This window comes from Lytechinus variegatus, chromosome 12 (genome assembly GCF_018143015.1).
Source record: "Lytechinus variegatus isolate NC3 chromosome 12, Lvar_3.0, whole genome shotgun sequence".
Taxonomy (NCBI): domain Eukaryota; kingdom Metazoa; phylum Echinodermata; class Echinoidea; order Temnopleuroida; family Toxopneustidae; genus Lytechinus; species Lytechinus variegatus.
In genome coordinates this window covers 327,109-348,863 of record NC_054751.1, presented here as the reverse complement: position 1 = coordinate 348,863, position 21,755 = coordinate 327,109, and the positions used below count along the sequence as shown (strand labels likewise).

The window sequence follows — 21,755 nt, the reverse complement described above, 5'->3', positions numbered from 1 at the left end:
ATATCTTATTTGTCATGAGGATGAATTAGAATCTAAAAAAAAAAACTTGTGAGATATCACACAATATGGACCATTTGTTCATATAAATTCATCACTTTATAATTTATTACAATAACATGAACTCATGAGGGGAAAATTGACACTGATAAATTTGGTTATATTTAGAAGATGAAATAAAGTTAAATTAAAAGAAGAATGAATTACAGTACACCTGTATATGAATTATACAGGTATGAATTATACAGGTATACAGTATACCTGTATATGAATTATATACATAGGATATAGGTCACAAGAACTACATTCAAATAGATAGCTAAACCCAATTAATAGATTAACTTTAAATGGAGTATTTAAACAAAAGAGAAATAATAAGAATATGGGATGAAGATGCTTAAAAGCGGGGGAGCGAAGTGGCCGAGCCTGTCATGGGGGATGCATTTGCATTTTCTAAAGTGGAATTGAAAGATTTGTGCATACTTTTGGCATCAAGTTTTGGTGAATTTTGAGAAGTTTTCAAAATATATTGCCATGCTTCATCATACTTTAAAATCATTCATAATTTCAATTCATCTAAAAATATAGAAGTATTCCTTTAAAATTACTGCCCTCTTACTTTATGAAGCTTATCAATTAACAAACCCTGGTGAAAATAGAGCATGATTAATTTGACATGCAATGCTTTCACCTATAACTGATGCTAGAATGTCATGGAAATTTAGAGCAGTTCTGAATATTCCCAAAATAGGACAATGTCATTTATCATTTAAGACAACGAGAGAGAGAGAGAGAGGGGGGGGGGGTTAACATCAAGGCATCACTCATCTAGCTGCAACTTGAGCAAAGATTAATAGGCCTTTCATGACATCAGCCTTCAAACTTTCCACATTGGGATGAACTCTCATTGGCTGCTGAGCTGCTGACATCATTCATACTCATGAATATTCATGTCTGAATAGTGTGTGTAAGAGGGTGAAAGAAAAAGAGAGTGAGAGAGATGGTGATCTCCTCAGAATTGCACGTGATCACTTGGCTGGTTTTCATTTATACCCTAGCTACTAGATCTTTGGGATTGACTCCAAATCTTCTGAAGTTGTAAAGGTCTAGTCTCATCATCAACCCTGGTTTAATTGAGGGACATCAGTTCTTGAATACATAGGCCTTCTCATTTTCTATCGAAAAAAAGACTCATTAGCAAACAAGTAAAGGAAACCTTTTTTTAAGTCTAACCCAACACAGATTAAAGCAGTCAACGAACCTTGCATTTCCTAAAGTTTAATAGACACAAAGTAGATTCTCGCGCATTTCAAGACTGAAACATCTGCGATAATTGACTCAGATGTAACACTGTGCTTTGGAAACTGGTAGAACCAGGATGGTTATCGCATCGCTCATGCTCTCCCTCCGATGGGTAGAACTCACTCACACATCAAACCCCTGAGAAATCAAACAAGGAGGAGAATCTGCGTTACAGCTGTAGCAGGGAATCCTGGGATATTAATAGTTCCGTCATTCATGTGTTTGTCATTGGGGAAAGCTGCAGGGATTCCGAAGCACAGTGCTGATATTTATCATTCATGAGTTAGGACATAATTCTCTACCTGATTTTATCATCAATTCCACCTCAGCGAGTCTCACAGAGTTGGATTGTCTGACGCTGCAGGTAACGTTTTTTTTCACCCATCTTTCCAAATCTAGTGGTAGAATCCCAGTAACTCTGGTTCGTTGCAAAGTTTATAAAATTAATCAAGTTTTTTAAATCAATTGATATTTTCTAATCAGACCCCCTATTCTGCACATATAGTGGAGCATTAAAGACAAACATAGTAAATATGTTCAGTATTTATATCTGTAGGGGAAGTTAACTTGAAGAAATTTTGTTGTAAAACTTTAACAGAATTATAAAGTAATAATAAATATTGGCGGAAATTTTTGAAGAAAATGCATCAATGACTACGAGAAATCTATTAGAATTTTTAGTTTTGGATTTGTGATGTCATATACATTACAAGCAGCTGTTTCAAGCGCTATGTTATACAAAATGCATAAATTAAAAAAAAAAATTCAGGAACATGTGTGAAATAATTTTTACAAAAAACCATGTTCAATTTCTGAGAAAAACGATAATTTCATTGACTTTTTACTACATGATTTGTGGCGAAGCTGCCCGCATATGATGTCATAAATCAAAAAATTAATATTCTTGTAACTTTTCAATCTTTCATGGATTTTCCTTAATCCTTCACCAATATCTTTTATTATTGTCTATACTATTTTTACCAAAACTTTTTGTCAGGGTGAACTTCCCTTAAATTAAACAATAGTTAACATTAAGTCTATTGTCTATTTAGCAATAATAGCAAATGATCTCTTGAAAAGAAATCGTAAAAAAATCACAAATTATAAAGGATTTTGCATCTGAAAAATCATGCATAAAATAGAGCCACGTCTGCAATCAGCATTCTGAAACAGCGTTTCAAAACACTGATTCTGTCTCCACAATGAACGCATAAACACAGCCCTTTTTTTTGGGGGGGGGGAGGACGTAGGTTTTGTCTGCCTAAGTAATGGTATAACTGGTACAGCTGTCTGGTGCTGGATAGCCCTGTTAATTATAAACAGGAATGAAGCATGTTGGCAGCTGGCTTTTCTATTATGTAATAAACTTGTCAAAATTAATATCAGAGGGAGCTAATCAAGATCTATGATTTCATCGCTCTGTCTTTAATACCACCCTGCTGTTGGCCCCTATAGGGCCGTCTGCACCAGCCCGAGTTTTCAAATAATTGCACTATTTCTGATCCGGCAAATTATCCCGATCTTAACAATCCCGAGATTGTTTGTAATGGAGATGTAATCATCGCGTTCGTTCGCAGGATTAATCTCCAGATCGCATGCAATCCTAAGTCAACTTAGAATTATTTGCAAAATAGTGCGCTATTTACGAATTATTCCGCTAATTCGCAGCTGTAGACCACAATGCATCAATGCCTCGCTCAAGCATGAATTGCTATTCTTGGGCTGGTGGAGATGGGGTTTCTTGAATCTCAAGATTAATCGCGAAGAGGGCCGATCGGGCTAAAATCTTGAGATAGAGCAAACTCAGGCTGGTGCAGCACCGCCTTATGTATGAACTTGACAAGGAGATGCAGTCTACAATTTGACTAAAATCTTGAGATTGAGCAAACTTGGGCTTGTGCAGCACCGCCTTATGTATGAACTTGACAAGGAGGCAGGATAGCCAAACTTCCAATAGCACAAGAAATCTTACTGTAAATTGTATACAGTCAAACGTTGTTTCCAACATGGAGCAAGTCATCTAGAATTACCAGGTACCCGTTGCATAAAACAATTACTAATATTAATTTCACTATTGATTGTAGCTACCATGGAAACAGGGCACAGCTGCCAATCAAAATAAATATTTTTAGGGTAGTTTCCAAAAAAGCAAGGAAGATCTTTATAGTAAGATATTTGGTAAATTGCCAATTCGTCTACTCACCACATGGTCTACCTTCATTTAGTCCATCAACATTTCATCCAATAACCATTTGGTCCAATCATCACTTTGTCTAATCCCCAGCTTGTCTATTACCATTTCGTCTGATAACCAGTTGGTCCAATACCCATTTTCTTTTCCTTCATTTTGCACAATTACCACTTCAGTTTAATTAGACCAAGTGGTATATGGACTAAATGGCTATTGGACCAATGTCATTAGATGAAATGAAAGTAGACCATGTGGTGAGTGGACTAACTGATGGTAGACCAAATAAGAGTATATGAGTTGGCAATTGGACGAATTGGCAATATACGAATTGGAAATAAACCAGACATTTATATAGTAAGGAGTAAGGAACCAAGGTTTGTAAACCAGCAAACAAAGTATGGCCATACACAGCAGCCCCCCCACAAAAAAAATGAAAACTTTGCAATGATTTTTTTTTACAAAACTCACCAAATGTATGCACAAAATCCTTCAATATCACTTTACTCATTCATGGAAAAGCGCCCTCATGACAAACTTGTTCATTTTGCCCCCTCACTTTCGAGTTTCTTCCAAAATTTGTACGATGTGCCTCCCCCACCCCCTCAGAATTTTTTTTTACTGTCATGACATAACATCCCAACATTTTCAAATTCTGTTTCTGATCTAGCAAACTTTGTCTATCACAACTAGTTTGAGATTTTTGTAATATTCTATCTGCAGTTTATGTTGTAGGTTACACCACAAGAATGAAACCTTGATCTACCCCCCCCCAAAAAAAAAATCTCTGAAACATGTAAGATAGTGAGGTACTGTATTAATTGGTCAATATATTCATTATTTATCCACTTCTTCTAGTGGAGGTTAGCGTCCGAACATGGGACGGGGGCTCTCTTAAAAATGGCTGGTTGAGAATTTTATCTATGGTTAATAGACCTTTTCCTATATCACACTCTCATTAGCAAAAGCACAATTGATTTCAATCTAGCTCAGGCTTTTGCTTGAATAGCCCATTTACACCAGCCCATTTTTTCAGGCCTGAGTGGGGTTTAAAAAAAATAGCGGAAAAATTCCGCTGAACTGCGTTGGCCCACTCACCAATACATAGACTGAAGAGCTTGGAGGCCCGTAAGTACAGACAACGTATTTTAGCAGTAACGTTAGATCTAACAGTGGAAACCCGATTTTCCGATCGTTTTTTTGTACATAAAATGTCACATTATGAAAAAGAAATCACATCCATATTTACGAAAAAATGTTCAAAATTCAGAAATATCGTACCTTAGACCGCAGTTACCGCTAATTCCTTTGAAATAATGATCGAAACATCGTCATCTTCGATCCTTTCGTTGGTCAACGTAAGTTTCCATCTTGGATGACGTCATCATCCTTACAGACGTATTTACCAGTCGCAAAATATCGCGATTTGAGCCGCTGCTTTGCGCTTGTATGCCAACAACGGCAACGGTGCACGGTGTGATCTGCACATAGAGATGTATACTAATTATATATCTCTATGGATCCGCAGCAGTTTCATCCGAAACTTCGCGAAGGCAAAATACAAGGCCCCGTAACGTGTATATTCACAACACACACATTCTGCTCGCATCCATTTACCTAGACTTGTTTTCCAGCCGTTTTGGATAAAATAGCGGAATTTGACTAAGAAAAAACGGAAATGGAACACAGGAAAAAAGCGGAAATTGAAATCGGTCTTAAAAATGAAAATAGCGGATTTCCGCTAAATAGCGGAGATTTCACAGGCCTGTTTTTATTATTATTGTACAATTCACAATCAAGAATATTTCCATGAAAGTAAGCTAGAGGTTATTGTTAATTATAAAGACACAATTAATGAGCAAATTTGTGGGTTGCATCCCAACTAACTTTGGCTTTTTGAAAAAGGACTAAACTTTTGCTGAAGTAAACACATCACAAAAGATTATTCTGCCCCCACCATCCTCCTGAAAAAAATGTGAACGCACCCAAGAATTAATTCGATGAAGAGATGTTACAACATAGAGAATGTTTAAAGGATTGACAAGCTTTGAATGGCTTGACATATCTCGTCATCTCATATCTGGATGGCAGCTGCCAAAACACCTCGGACAAGCTTCGCTGATACTATTTTCATACCTCCAGCATATTTGGGCTGAGAGGATTCAACTTTCTAGGCCTACATGTCAGCCTAATGAAAAAAATCTTAGCATTGGATTCTACAAATATCAAGCATTTTTTCTCAAGGTTAATAGAAGTGCAATATCAAGGTGAATTCATTGTTTAATATACAGTACATTCATCTTCATTTGTTTCCATTTCCATATTTTTCATTTACATCTGGTTCAATTGAATAATTATTTGATCTATTCAGTCTATCAATTTGACATGATTTTTCATTTATGAATGATTTCTGTATTCATTCATTTCTTCACTGACTGATTGACTGACTGACTGACTCACTCACACACACACACCCACTCACACACACACTCACTCACTCACTCCCTCACTCACTACCTCACTCACTAACTCACTCACTACCTCACTGCCTCACTCACTACCTCACTCACCCACTCACTCACTAACTCACTAACTCACTCACTCACTACCTCACTCACTAACTCACTCACTACCTCACTGCCTCACTCACTACCTCACTCACCCACTCACTCACTAACTCATTCACTACCTCACTCACTACCTCACTCACCCACTTACTTACTAACTCACTCACTGACTGCCTCACTCACACACCCTACCACCCTCACGTATACTATACATATACATTATTTGACCTATTCATTCATCTATTAATTTGACATAATTTCCATTTATGAATGATTTCTGTATTCATTCATTTCTTCACTCACTGACTCACACACTCACTCACTCACTCACCACTTTACTTACTCACCCCTCACTCACTCACTCACACACCCTCCCACCCTCACATATACACATTCACACACTCACTCACTCACTCATTCATTTCATTCATTCATTCATTCATTCATTCATTCATTCATCCATCCATCCATCCATCCATCCATCCATCCATCCATCCATCCATCCATCTATACATTATCAATTCATCCTTTTCTTGTATTGGTGGCTGGAGTGGAAAGAAGCAACAAACCTGCTCCCGAGATCAAATATTGATACCAATTTGAAATTGAGGCTTGAAGTCCTACACAATGTTTAAATCTTGGCTCTTCTCGAATATGGGGCTTTACTGAGGGATAAATACTTGAGGAGTTATCTGTCCAAGTAGGATCAGAATTATCAGAAAACCAAGGTGTGTTTTTTTGTCGGAATTAACCCAGTTTCACCTCCAAAGGACTTTCATAACCTAATGCTATCAAGCAGACTAAGGAATTCCATTAGTTCACCTCAAAACATCTTCAAGAATTAAATCATGAAACTTAACATTTCCTCCTAAAATATGAGGCATCAAAGACTTCCGACTGAGAAGGACGACATGATACATTTAACAGACTAGAGTGTCTGTCACACCTTATCTCACGCAACATAATTAGAATACTGAAAAGCATTTAACTCGAGATACTGCAGATCCTGTCAGGTGCACTCACACATCAGTGTATATTGAGTCTTCTTGGAGAATGGGCTCTTAAAGGGATGGTCCAAGCTGAAAATATGTACCATATAAAGTAAATAGAGTAAAATTCAGAGCAAAATGCTGAAAATTTCACCAACATCTGATAACAAATAACAAACTTATTGAATCTTAAAGTTTGTAAATATTTTGTGAAAACAGTTATATGCATATCGTCATTAGGTGGGCTGATGACATCACATCCTCACTTTCCTTTTTCTTTTGTTATTACACGAAATCATAAATGATTAACTTGTTCATACATGTGTAAATGATGTGTCTCCATTATGATGAAATAAGTTGTGGCAATAAATGACTAATGCACTTTATCAGTTGTCAATCCAATTGTTTTAGTTCTTTGTAGAATTTTTTTTGAATAAACCTAATTTCATATAATAAAATACAAAAAAAAACGAGTGGGAATATGACATCATCAGCCCACCTAATAAATATTCATAAAGCCCAGAACTGTTTCACCGGAATAATTGCTAATCTTAAAATTCAATAACTATTTTATTTTTTATCCGATTTTGATAAAATTTTCAGCATTTTGCTCGGTGAATTTTACTCTATTTATTGAGAGAGAAATATCTCCATCCTGGACCATCCATTTAAGACCTTGCACCTCAATTTTTTTTGACAGTTCGGAAAAAAGCTTTATTTCATAGTTATGCCTAAAGTAACAATCTTCTGTTGCCTCTAAAGACAACTATTCAAGATTTAGGAGACTGTTTTCAGACAGTATGAGGTTTCCACCATTGTATAATTAAAAAAAGGGCTTTACTAATTTGTCTTCAAATTGTGTTAATTTTGAGATACAAGGTCAGCCTATCAATGATATATTTCAGAAAAGAGTTCAGTGCTCTCCTATGAATTTCATTGACAGTAAAGTGTAAAAAAGCATCTCATAGTTGATTTTAAAACTTGCATCTCTTTAAAAAATAATTTTGATAGTTACACACCCAAATGATAAAAAAAATGCTTTCGAATGTTCACGAGTTGAACACATCATATTCATCTAAAAATATGTTCCTCTTCTCCTTTTGTAAATGATGTGCTTGATTCGAGGAAACATCAATTACTTCTGAGAGTGAATGATCTACTAATATCACATATGGCCTCGACAAAGATATTGCTTTGTCTCCATACAGGAGATAAATCTTAATTTGTATTCATCATCAAGTCACTCTATTTGTGGTCAATTCAAAAATAATTTTAGCCATGAAAATAGTGGTCATGAACTGTTGACAGAATGAGCATCTTCATCCAAAAATACTCTTTATAAAGAAAGTCTTGTACTGGTAATGAAAAATGAAATGTTCACAGAACTGAACACAGCCACACACAGATAAACAGTGTGTTCAGATTATTCGCCGTTCACGGGCACATTCCCGTGTGTGGCTGGTGATTGTTCCAGTCATTTTTGTGATGAAGCCAATTACTAATAGGTCAATTCCACCCCAGAAAATATTGATTTGAAAAAATAAAGAAAAATCAAACTAGCATAACACTGAAAATTTCATCAAAGTCTGACGTAAAATATAAAAGTTATGACATTTTAAAGTTTTGCTTATTTTTGACAAAACAGTGATATGCACAACTCAGTGACATGCAAATAAGACAGACGATGATGTCCTTCACTCACTATTTCTTTTGTTTTTTATTGTTTGAATTATACAATATTTCATTTTTTACAGATTTGACAATAAGGACAATTTGACTGAACCATATAGTATTAAGCAATGGCAATTCCACATATTCAGGGAGGAATTGTTGTTTCCATGACAATGAGGAGAAAATTCGATTATTTCATATTTCACATAACATAGTGAGTGAATGACGTCATCAGTCTCCTCATTTGCATACTGACCAGGATGTGCAGATAACCGTTTTGTGAAATTAAGCAAAAATCTAAAATATAACTTTATTTTACATCCGATTTTGATGAAATTTTCAGTGTTGTTTGTTGGATTTTTCTCTTTTTATTCAAGTCAACTTTTTGTTAGGGTGTACTTGTCCTTTAAACATGCCAGTGAAGGACATGTGTAATAAACTGGGAAGTTTGTTTAATCCTATCTCATTTTCATTGGTCTTTCTTTATGCCATTTTGTGACTTTGGATTCAGAAACCAATTGATATGGGGGCTAGAGGGTCATGTGGTCCAGTGGTTAGAGCATTGGACTAAAAATTGCAAGGTTGTGAGTTCAAATCCCTACACTGCCATTGTCTCCACTTTGATAAAAAGGCCCAAGAATAATATCTGTCGTCTATAAGGTCAGCCACTATGACTGATTAACCTAGACGTAAAATTTTCCTAGGTAATTGGTTATATACCAGCTTGGCGTTTAGCAGCAAAAATGCTGTCCTGCCGAGTTCCTACTGGAGTTACCATAAACAGAAACAGAAACATAAACAGCCTCTCTGTGATTGAACAGGGGCCCGTTGCAGAAAGAGTTGCAATCAATCGCAACTCAAAAAATCATGCGCAACTTGATTTTCAACCAATCAACAGCGCGCATTGGGACTTGTGATTGATTTTTTAGCTTGCGTTTAAACGCAACTCTTTCTGCAACGGGCCCCAGATCTCTTTATTATTCACATGTGCTTAGTAAAGATTATTGAAGTCAGCCTATTTAAAACTATAGTTCATTTTGACTGCATGAAATTTGTGCAGTGCCCTTGTAAAAGGTTGATCAGTTTCTTTCAGAACCCAGTTTAAGTATCTCAAGTAGAGCACAAATTAGACCAAGTGGAATATTAGTTCCACTATCGACTGAATAATTTAGATACAGGTTTGTACAGTCTGATTTACAACATCCTAACAACATCCATGTAAATATCCGCTAATATATACATAATAGATAGATGAAAGGCAAATTGTAGTTCCCGTGGCAACCTGCTGAGTTAGTAATGATATATATCCTACCTAAGAAGGTTATATACTCTATATCATCTATCTATTTAGTTTTCCCCATTCCACATCTGTGCAATGCTGATCAATACAATAAATACATGGACCAACAAAAATTTAATTACTTCAACTTCCCATCTCAATATTCAATTATCATTTTTTAAGGGCATCTTTGGGTATATTGATTTTATCTATGTAGGGGACTTCCTTTAAAGTCTTATTGGATAATCATATTTGTTTAGAGAAGAAGAAAAGATTTTAAAATCAAATAATATATTCCTTATTTCTTTAAGTGCTCAAAAGTGCCTTAGTGGCAGCTGTGCTAAAGCCAGGGTATTGGGACACTTAAAAAAACATTGGCAGTACATTTTGCCTATTGTCATAAGAAATAAAATGCTTTACTTACAATTAACTTATTTAATGTTTAGGATAGAAGGCACTTGAAAATTCCATAAAATGGAATCCTACACTTTCTGCATTTTATGAGTTGACCCACATCCCAAAATAATGTATCTATGCTGTGAAAATATTTTATATATTTTATATAAACAGGTACATGCATTAGAGTAATGTAAAACTCAATCATTTAAAACTGGCTATTTTTAATATCCATCATAAAACAATTGGAAAATCTAATATTCTTTTGGTTGGATATATTAGATCAAAGCACTTTATCAGAGTTCACTTTTATTTTCATGTTCAAAACATAGGCCTTGGAATGACACTTCCTAGAAATTGTCTGATTTTGTTTCAAGAGTTTGGTGATATGAAGAGAATGGATGTATTCACCCAGTTGTGTAATGACATAGACATGTGGATGAACTTCCGTTAACTTCACCATTATTACAGACTAGATATTAATCAATATGACTGGATGGTCGGGAGAGATTCCGCACTTCCAGAACAAGTGATGGTCCTTGATTTTCTTAGAAATGGCATGACACAAACTTTGATTGATAGAAAGAGGGGTTTCCCTGACTTCTTAGGAAAAATGCAAATGATCAACATGTAGTTTTCATAATCCATTCTGCAAGATCAGATGGGCCTATATGGCAACTTTGAGGCTGTTCTCACTACGTTCCTAAAACTACTTTACTGGAAACCGATTCAGGAAACCACTTTGGAAGATCGCTTTGCTAGCGTTCTCACTTGATCACACGAAAGTGGTTTTCAAAATCACTTCACGTAAAGCGCTCTTGTTGCTATGGAAATGCTCTCAGTGGGGTGACACGTTTCGCGCGAAATTCGAAACCGCAGCATAGGCATTCTACACCTGTCGTGTGGAGTAGCACGCTCAAAATGTGCGAAGATCGCTTCCCGAAGAACGGTTGTGTCCTCACTTACGCTAAAACCAGTTTAACGAGGCAAAGCGATCTTGAAAACTACATCGCGAGGTGGTCTTCCAAACTGGTTTGGAAGATCGCTTCCAAGACCGCTTTGACCGTTCTCACTACACGTTAAACTAGTTTCCACTAAACTAGTTTTAGGAACGTAGTGAGAACAGCCTCTACCACTTGCGACAAGAGGGCTTGATAGGCAATCAAAATGAGGGCTCCATCATCAACATTCTTTGACCACTTGTCAAATATGGCAGCTTTCTTTGATTTTGATTGGCTGAGAAGCACTGTTACCATGGTAACTGTCCAATAAAATGGAGCTTGTATGATAAAATATTGGATATGTCCTTTCATAAACCTCTCCCCTAGATAAAACTTTCTTAATTTCCCTTCTTTTTTTACCACCAACTTTTGTACCCCTTGAATGTGGCACCAGGGGTGCCAAGCCCCTTGCCTCCTCCAGCATACAACATAATGAGAGATTGTTCTAGTTTCATAAGGAGAACCTGCTGACATTCTCCATGGGAGAGTAAGGAGAAAAAATGAGTCCATTCCAAGGTGAATGCCTGGTAGGGAACCCTTGGTACTGGACATGAATGATTGGTCATGGGTGACATAGATATGGACTAAAAAGCTAAAATATTGACGATCCAAAGGAATTTTACAGGCTTGGTTGCTCTTATGGATAAAATGTGACACGAATGTAGGAGGATCAAAGTGAACTCCATTTATCATTTCAAAGGTCAATTGAAATATTTTCTTCATGTTATATGGCTCAACATAAACAGATACTGTAGGCCCCCTAAATGGTAGGTCCTATGTGCTGTAATATACATCACTGCCAAATTGATGATAACTGTTGAAGACCCATTTGTCTTTTAACGATCTTCATAGCATCTTGAATACTGCCTTCACCCTCTAATAGTCTGGATCGGAATACCATGGGCCCGCCAATCAAAATTACATTGATTGATTCTGCAACAGTCTAAACTATTTTTGCTGCAAGAAAATCGTTTTTATCATTCATGCTAACAGTAAATGACAAAAACCTTACCCAATTTGATGATTATCATGCAGCACAGGAAACTGAAAATAAACAGGCATTTTACCATATTACAGATTGTTTTCTTCTCCAGCACCTGTTCATGTTGATTTGGTGATTTTCAGCATTACTTGAATGTCTTTCATATTTTGACTCATATTTCCTTTGCTCTTAAGTCAGAACTTACTCTGTACGATATTAATTCATCTTGATTACATAATCCCTCAGTGGACTCTGTTACTCACTGCAACTTCTCAATATCAAGTTTGGCTTTGATTCTGTGAGTCCAACTGCGATACAAACTGACCTATCCACTAACCCTTCTCCATGATTAACGGAGGTCACTCTGAACAAAATTAACTCCTAACTTGTCTATTTTGCTATATTAGTCTTTAACCATCCCCTCCCTATCTTAATAAAAATCATCCGCCACATCCAAACCACCCTAATCTCATACCATGCTTATTCCCCAGGTACTTCGCTATCAAGAGAAGATAAACTGTTATAAGAAGCGTGAAATCACCCTGGCCTAGTAACCCATCGGAGTGGCAACGCCTTAATGAATTCCTGCAGTGCACGACCATACTGTCACTGCCAATTTGCTAAGATCTTCAGTCAGCGCTGATCGGCCAATTAGTATGTCTATAGCATAGGGCCAATGGTTACAGATGGCTGAAGTTAGCAACCATTTTACGTATATACGACTATCCAGCTGATGTAGATTGATTGTGATGATTGGGTGTTTGACAGGTGGAATTAATTTATCAATAAAATTACAAGGACTATGATCTGTTAATATTGTTTCACTTTGCTCGATACATGAACTCCAGCACCACTCAAATTTACCTCCCAGTTTGGGTCTTTTTATTTCGCTCAAAATTAATTGAAGTCAAAATGTATCAATATTGCCATTTGAGTGAAAGAATGCCTTTTCATACTTAATTTGTTACATTAAAAAAGTTCTAGAATCAAGCATATCAATATTCATAATTTCCTCAATAATGATCTGAAATTCAAGTAAGTCTTGCAGTGTTTCATCATATCTCAATACTTCAATGTTGGTATCATTCAAGAGCCTGCTTTCTGTGAGATTGAGTTTAGATGGATTTGGGTACATCCACACACAGATTTTATTTTTTTTTCAATCAGCTTTTTCATAACAATGAAATGGGCATTATTAGCATGCTTTCAGAGCTCAAAAAGTGGATCCTTCAAAATGCACTAATTAGTTTAAGAATCACATTGCAATCAAAATCGCAAACAATTGTCTGTGATTGAAGAAGAAATTTTTTGAATCACAATTTTCCTGTGTGTGAATTGCTTATCATCTAGTCATTGTACATTCATTATTCATACAGATGAAGGTTAAAAGTTTGCTAAATGTATTTTATATTAGAATATCAGAAGCTGTTCAAATGTTTGAAGAATGAAAAATTTGGAATAAGTAGGCTTCTATCAAAACAGAAAAATCAAAGAAACAGATCAACAAAAGATTGCGAAAAATTGGACAAAGAATGAAAAAGTTATAAGCATTTGAATATTGCAATCACTAATGCTATGGAGATCCTCCCATTGACAATGCGACAAGGAAGTGTGATGTCACATATGAACAACTTTGCCTTTGATGGACTATGGAATACCCCCAAAATGTCTCTTTTGCTCTTTCTTATGGTGATAGAAACTCTTTATTCATATTGTATGTTTTAAAAATCTGTATTACATGCCCTCCTATAAAAAGTAAACATGATCTACTGATAGATGTGATAAAAGAGGCAATTTAAGTGAAATATATACTACAGTAATGGGGAGAGTTGTTCACAAGTGACATCACACATCTTTGTCGCATGTGAAGATCTCCTTAGCATTAGTGGTCGCAATATTCGAATGCTCATAACCTTCTCAATATTTGTCCATTGTTTTTAAAACTTTCGTTGATCTGTTTCATTGATTTTTCTGTCTTCACAAAAGCGATCTTGTTCTAAAGGTTTCATTCTCCTTTAAGGAAGGAAAAAGAGGGGAGATGATGAGGATAGATGGGTGAGCAACAACTTGCTTTGAGAACTTTACCCTAAAATACACTGAGGTTGTGTTCGTTGTCAGTGTCCAAACTTAAAAGGCAACATGGATCATGATTGAAAACGTGATTACAGATATGAGATACAAAGGGTGTGTTCAATGTCCACTATTCCTGGTCGTAAGAGTAAATGTCTTTCAAATCATGATTCCAAGGAAAATTTAGCATCGAAAAAGATGCGTAATCAGCTCAAATTTTACGACCTTGAGCATCGCGAATGCAACATTGAACACAGTTGCGTTTTAAAACGTCTTTGAATTTGCTCTCGCAGTGATGGAAGCCTACACAAACAGGTGCCATAACTGACCTTTCTTGTAATGGGTCAAACTGAGCACTAAAGCTGTGCTAGCGAAAGCGGGAAATTCATAAACAATCAACTTATAAACGGCTTTATATTTTTAACACTAAATGGTGCACCACTGATCATACTTGTGTTCCGTGTTTTGTAATTGAGTTTTCAATCATGATTCCTGTTGCTGTTTAAATTTGAAAATCGACGATGAACACACCCTTATATGCTTTTCACACTGTACTTTTTGTCCTAAATTGGTGGGGCTAAGGGGGGGTCTTAGCCCCACCAATTTCCCGGGGTTAAGCTTAGCCCACTTCGTTTTCACACTACGTTTTAGCAAAGTGGGCTAGCACGGTAAATAGTACGGTACTATCTGGCCCTGCAAAAAAGCAGGGTTAGCCGGCTTATTGTGGTGCTAGCACCACAATTGCGGTGCTAAGAGATGCAGTGTGAAAACGAAACAGGGCTAAGGAAAGTGGGGCTAAGCATTAACCAATCACAGAAGTCGAATTGCGCGTTAATCACGCTCTGTATGGTAAAATCATCAGTATTCATGAGCTGAGGGATAGTCCGGGGTTAAGGCATTAATCACGGTTGAGCAAATAGTATGGGGTTAAGAAAGACAGTGTGAATCGAAAAAAAGATAGTATGGGGTTAAGAAAGACAGTGTGAATCGAAAAAAAGATAGTATGGGGTTAAGGAAATGCAATGTGAAAAGCACCTTAGAGCACTGTGACAGAAGGGGTCTTTGCCAGCTCTGGAAACGTTCTACCTCCACCCTTCATAATACCAATCATTCAATGCTGATGGTTTGTTATGACATAATTGCTCTTAACTGACCAATGCAATAATTGTACTGCAGCAATTGATATGAAGTCATATAGCATGATAAGTCTATCAATCGATACAGTATCATTATGAAGACCTCAAACCAATCCTGTCAGACCTCCGTTCACATATGGCATCTGAAACTGTTGTGGTGTACCACGATGGAAAATCATTAATAATATGCCTCATAAGAACTTTCTTTTTAAGTATCAGAGTATATCCTTGTGACGTTGAAAGTTAGTCAAGCCAACTCACCACATAAACCCCAATATGAGTTAAATATTTTTTTAATGAAAATACAGTGGAGAAAATGATTAAACCAATAAGTGCATGTATCACATGCAAAACCACTAATACCAACCAACCTGTGCCCAGGTATTGCGTGATTTCAGTATCTACATCAAAACCAGAATGAGTCTAATTAATTTTTTTCTCTTATCTTTTAATATATTCACAATTCATTTCTATTATCTTTGAATTTATTCATTCATTTATTTATTTATCACAATTAATCTCACAATTTTTTCTGCAGGGGGCACAATCTGAAATGGCAGTGCAAAAGACATCTAAAAAGTAAATTGGCAAAACAAAAAAGTGATTGAAATTGTTGGTGGTGACGAACAAAATTACAAGTACTTTTTTCATTCAAGCAAGGCAAAACAACAAAATAATTATTTTTGAACATTTTCATCCCCCCCCATCAGAGGTTAACAGGTTTTTTGTTAAATGCCCCCATCCAAAACAGGTAGTCCTAATCATACAGACACAATCTGTTTTCGTGCAGCTATAGGTAATTACTATAACCTTGACTTTAATTAATATCTAAAGATAGCATGCAATTAATATTTAAGTTTCATCCCACATGGCACATTAATGAACGGCGCTCCTTCTAGATCCCGAGTGTTTCAAGTATGGGTTAAATTTCATTTGGAATGAAAAAAAAACACATAATTATTAATATACTATGCTGCAAACTAAAAAAGAGTGAAGATTTTTTTTCCATTCCTGAACAAATTTGCATATTCAGTTTAAAGATACTTTATAAAGCAAATTCTTGTGAATAAATTGGTACCTAATCTATTATGGTGACTTTTTCATGCTTAAAAGCTATAAAGGCAGTATATTGCAGAGTTTTATTGGCAAAGTGACAGAGATGCAAGCCGAGTATATTTTGGAGATAAAAATACACTTCTGTCTGCTTTGTTTGAATACTCGTGAATAGACCAGTTCGTAGTTACTTCATGGACAATTTTGGTCAAATGACCTTTCATTTCTTTCATTATGATAGGCAGATTTCAAAGCAAGATATTACGTAAGCTTGCCTTACATAGCAGGATGAAGAAATTGAATAGACCAGGTGACTAGAATAGCACACCAATGAACACTTTATGAAGGTATTTGTTGCATTCCTACTTTGAATGCAGATCATAGCATGTTGCACAATGTACTTGGCAAACTGTGAAATACCAGTCGTTCGTGGACGCATTGCTGTTTTTTTGTGTGGATGTAAATGAAAACTGCAATTAAAAGAATATATGAATAATCAAGACATAAAAGTTGGTGCTTATCTCATTAGATTTTAAACCACCATGTCACCTTAGTACAAATGACCTTCCTCTGATCATGCGTAGAATATTTTGATCATGCGCAGAAAGGAACTACGAACTGGCTTATTGTGTTGAAGCATGGTGCATGTACAGTAAATGGTATACTGTACACAATTCTTAAGAAAAAAATTATGGTGCACACACTCGTCTTGTTCACATCAAATTTTTAAATGAAAATAGTTGACAGAAAAAAAGATAATACTTTATTCCTCAAAAAATGTTGCAGAAATATTGCATTCGTTATTGATGAACACCTTTATTAAATTGAATGCAGAAATCTACTAAATAAACTTAATAAAATATTCTATGACAAAATTGCCCCGAGTCATTCGGGTTGCACCTTTTCAGTGGTTTTTAAAAGAAACTTGTAACATGATATCAGTACCAATCTACACAACAAGGGTACCAACACTGTTGAAAAATTTAACCTTAAAATAAAAGAAGTTCCTGCAGCAGAGTTCTCGAGAACACCTGTAATCTTACTAGATTGCGTTTACATTATATCATGTAAAATTACAGGAAATTGGTATATGGTGTATGGAATCTTACAAATTTCCATAAATAAAACACCCTTTTCCCCTTTTTATACAGACCTGCTCTGTTAAATTGCAGAGAATTCCTGCTTTATGAATTTACAGAATGATTCTGTTAATGCTTTCTGCAAAATCTTCCTGTAAAATAAGGGTTTTTTTAACAGTGAAGTTTCCAAATAATGAAACATCATATATTCATGTCAAATGCTTCTTTTGAGAGTTTAAAACGATATGCTAAACTTTAAGTGTAGATGAACTTAATAAATCATCTAGCTTGTTATAATATTGGATGAACGAGCAGAAAACCTTAATGGTATCCATGACGATGTCGAGCTAATTACTTAGATTCCAAGCATGAAAGATTCAGGGTGACATGGAGTGGTTTAGCAATTCTTTTCACGCTTCACGCGTTTTTCCAACACCCAAAACCAGCCCTCAGTTTTCTGATTAATGTCGTCATATTTTCAGATTGAAATTTAATTGAGAGACAATTTCTAATAAAGAAAATTGTGACAAATCATTGTAAAGGAAAATTATCAACTTAAAAATAAATGGCAGTTGTGGTAACAATCTCAAAATGACTTTTCACAGAATCTAATGACAACCCAAATGTCTGTTTGTATGAATAAAAAATATGTGCCAAAGGATTCTGGAAGAAATTGTGTAATTGCTGAGAAATCAAAATAAGCGCGGATTTGGTCACTTCCATCCGGGCTTTTTTCCAGCAATAATAATACACTATCCCATGTGTGCCTATCTGTGTTGGCGATCTTCAGTGTGAACGTTTTCAGCGTAGATTTCAAGATTTCACAAAGTTCAGTTTATGTAACTGTACCAGATCTAGATTCATGATGATATAGTAATACCTAACCTTTGTTTTACAGACTTTCTCACGAAATCAGTGTTCTACTGCAACTATTTTCATTTAGCTTTAAACTGGATCTCTTCTCTCTAGCAACCAGTTTTGATTAATAAGACAGAATGAAAAATTAACTTTTTCCCCCTCTCTCTTCACTTGTTTTTCCAAACACAAAATCATTTAATTTTCTGATTAATGCCATCATATCTGAAATTAAAATTTAATCGATAGACGATTTCTGACAAGAAATTGTGACAAATCATTTTGAACAAAAATTATCAAATCAAACCAGATCTTGTATCTCTCTCTGGAAACCAACTTTAATAAATAAGATGAACGAAAATAATCGAAATGTTCATTTTCCTCTCTTTAGGAGAATTATATATAAAAAGGCTATTAATTGTTCTCTACTTGCTATACAGACTACAGTAAATATATGCAAGATAGCGAAGAAAGAAGATGGTTGAAATAAATCATCATTCTTACTCCGAAATTCAGGAAATGACATACTTACAAGAATTGGTGAATTATTAACTTTTTAATCAGAGACATAACCACCGGAAGATAACAAATAATTGCTGTTGTGAGGTGGACACCATGCACTTACACAGACTGTCAAAAAGCACCCTAAACAAGTAATCTTTCTTTGATCTCAGAATGTACTTTCCCAACCCTGAACAATGTTTCAAAAATTCTATTGTGATAGGTAGTACCCTTTCCTTGTACCATGCGCACTAGGCTGTTAAAAAAAATCAAATCCTTTTACAAGTTAATGTAACAGAGCGTCCACGTTTTAATGACAGATGCCCCTGTTATAAGAAAGATGACTACTTTTCAATTTAATCTGTTCTTTATTTTCTTGAAGGTTCATCTGGAAACACTGGTTCATCAACATGGACATCACTTCACTAATGACAGCTGTACTGACTCTCAGTCTGGTTTCATTGACATTATCAACAACCCAACCTCCAACAGGTATTCCTACAACCCTTCCACCTACACATGCTGCACAAGGATATCCTCAAGGACCGGAGGCTACGGTAGGTGAGCCAGATGATATGGAGCTAATCACTGAAGAACTTGAGGAACTGAACGAGAGCCACAAACAATTGAACAATCAACAGGAGCAACAGACACATCATCATCAAGAGCATCAGAAGCAACAGCTTCAGCAACAGCAGCAGCAACAACAGCAGCAGCAGGTCTCAATGCACCAGGAAATGCTTCATCAGCAGCAGGCCTGTGGAAGAAGCTGCTGCGGGTTCCCAGGAATGCCTGGGATCCCAGGAGCACCAGGACACAACGGTCTCCCAGGAAACCCTGGCATCAAAGGGGAACCCGGAATGAAAGGGGACGGCGGGAACGGGGGCCAGCAGGGATTGGCTGGACGCCGTGGATCCAAGGGACCAAAGGGTAATAGAGGACCTGAAGGTCCACCAGGAATGAAAGGAGATAAAGGAGACTTTGGAGGAATGAAAGGTGATCCAGGAGAAAGGGGCATACCAGGAGAACCGGGTATAAAAGGACTACGCGGACCCAGAGGCCTTCCAGGGATCCAAGGACCAGCAAATCATGCACTTCCTTCAGAACTTCGCGTAGCTTTCACCGTAATCAACGCCACCCGCTTCCCAACAGCCAACACACCTATCGTCTTCCAAACCATCCTCAGTAACTCCGGAGAAGGCTACAATCAGGACACTGGCAAATTCACCTGCAAGGCTGCGGGGCTTTACGCCTTCACTTTCCAATTTTTCGGTGGATACCACAATTTTCGAGCGGAAAAAGCCAGTCTTATAAAAAACTATGAAACTGCTTTAACAGCAATGTCAACAGTGGACTCGAGACTGGGAAACTTTGCAATTCTTGATTTAGAGGAAAACGATGATGTCTGGGTACAAATCACAGAAAATAGAGACTTTGGACCATCTAACTATAATTCCTTCACTGGTTTTCGTCTATACTGATTTTATGAATTCTCTTTGATCACACAAAGCACAAATATGTATCTTTAATCATTCTCTTCCTCAAATATCAAACATTCACTCTCATGTTGTGAATTATGGCAATATTTTTCTTCTCTTTCATTCTAACCTCGTCTCAAAATCGCATGATGTAACTGCAAGGAGTGTCATAAGAAGGTTGTAGATTTTAATTATGTTTGTTACTTTGATTTAAAGAAGTTACGCAATCATGATAGGAGTTGGTTTGTTCTTTTTGCTATTGAATATCTATCTTGCACAAGTAAATTTTTATATGATTTATTTACCACATCAATTTATGAACAAAACTACAGCATGCTCTGCTCAACTATAATTGTTTTCTATCCTTTTTTATATGTTTTACTAACTACATGCAAGTAAATAAAACTGACTTAAAACAACTTTCAACCTCACTGAATACTTGATAGATACTGAAAAGAAAATTAGTTTCTTAACTTGCAATAGTTCGTTTGAAGATGTTACTGTAACAAGTAGAAGCCAATATTTTATAGTTCATAGATCTTTCATACAGAAAATTAATCTAACTACAGCCATCTTGAGTTATATTCTCCCTGATTTCATGATCATCTTTGATTTGGACTCTTGAAGAAATATGTAACTGTCGAATAAGTGTAACATAATTCATTTATAATTTTTCACATTATTTATGGATTCATGTATTTAATGTTTTTATACACCAAACATGTACATAATCTTTATCTTGGTATAGTAGGATTGTTAGTTAGAATGTCAGTTAGATGTTAAGATAAAAAAAAGAAATTGGGTACATCATGTTGAAAACAGCCAGATTTGAATTCAAAATGGCAATACCGATATGAAATACACTCAGCAAAAAAAGTTCTTGGACACTTAAAAAAGTTAAAATATTCCATATAGATATTGGATTAAAGGCAAATTATTGTATGTCAACATGACCAGACAATATTCATCTTCCAGTATGACATTAAATTTTCATGTGAACAGTCATGCATGGGTGATTAAATGCTTCAAACAATAGCAATGTCAATAAAAGAAAATTGCAAGAAATGGATCATTCAGTGCATGGTTGGTTACAGGCATTAAGCAATAGCAATGTCAGTAAAAGAAAATTGCAAAAAAAAATCAGTCATTCTTTCAGGTGTGAAAGTTTATGTGGCATAAATATCCATCAAACGATATAAGCAAACTTAATA

At 35.9% G+C, this 21,755-nt stretch overlaps 1 protein-coding gene across 1 annotated transcript; it reads left to right on the top strand.

Annotated features, from left to right (window-relative positions):
* Window positions 1–1,031: 1,031 nt before the first annotated feature.
* LOC121425698 (complement C1q tumor necrosis factor-related protein 7-like) lies at window positions 1,032–21,292 on the top strand. Its single transcript, XM_041621868.1, has 2 exons — window positions 1,032–1,663; window positions 19,449–21,292. The coding sequence occupies exon 2, from the start codon at window positions 19,477–19,479 to the stop codon at window positions 20,545–20,547; it is 1,071 nt and encodes a 356-aa protein (XP_041477802.1). The 5' UTR covers window positions 1,032–1,663; window positions 19,449–19,476; the 3' UTR covers window positions 20,548–21,292.
* The last annotated feature ends 463 nt before the right edge of the window (window positions 21,293–21,755 follow it).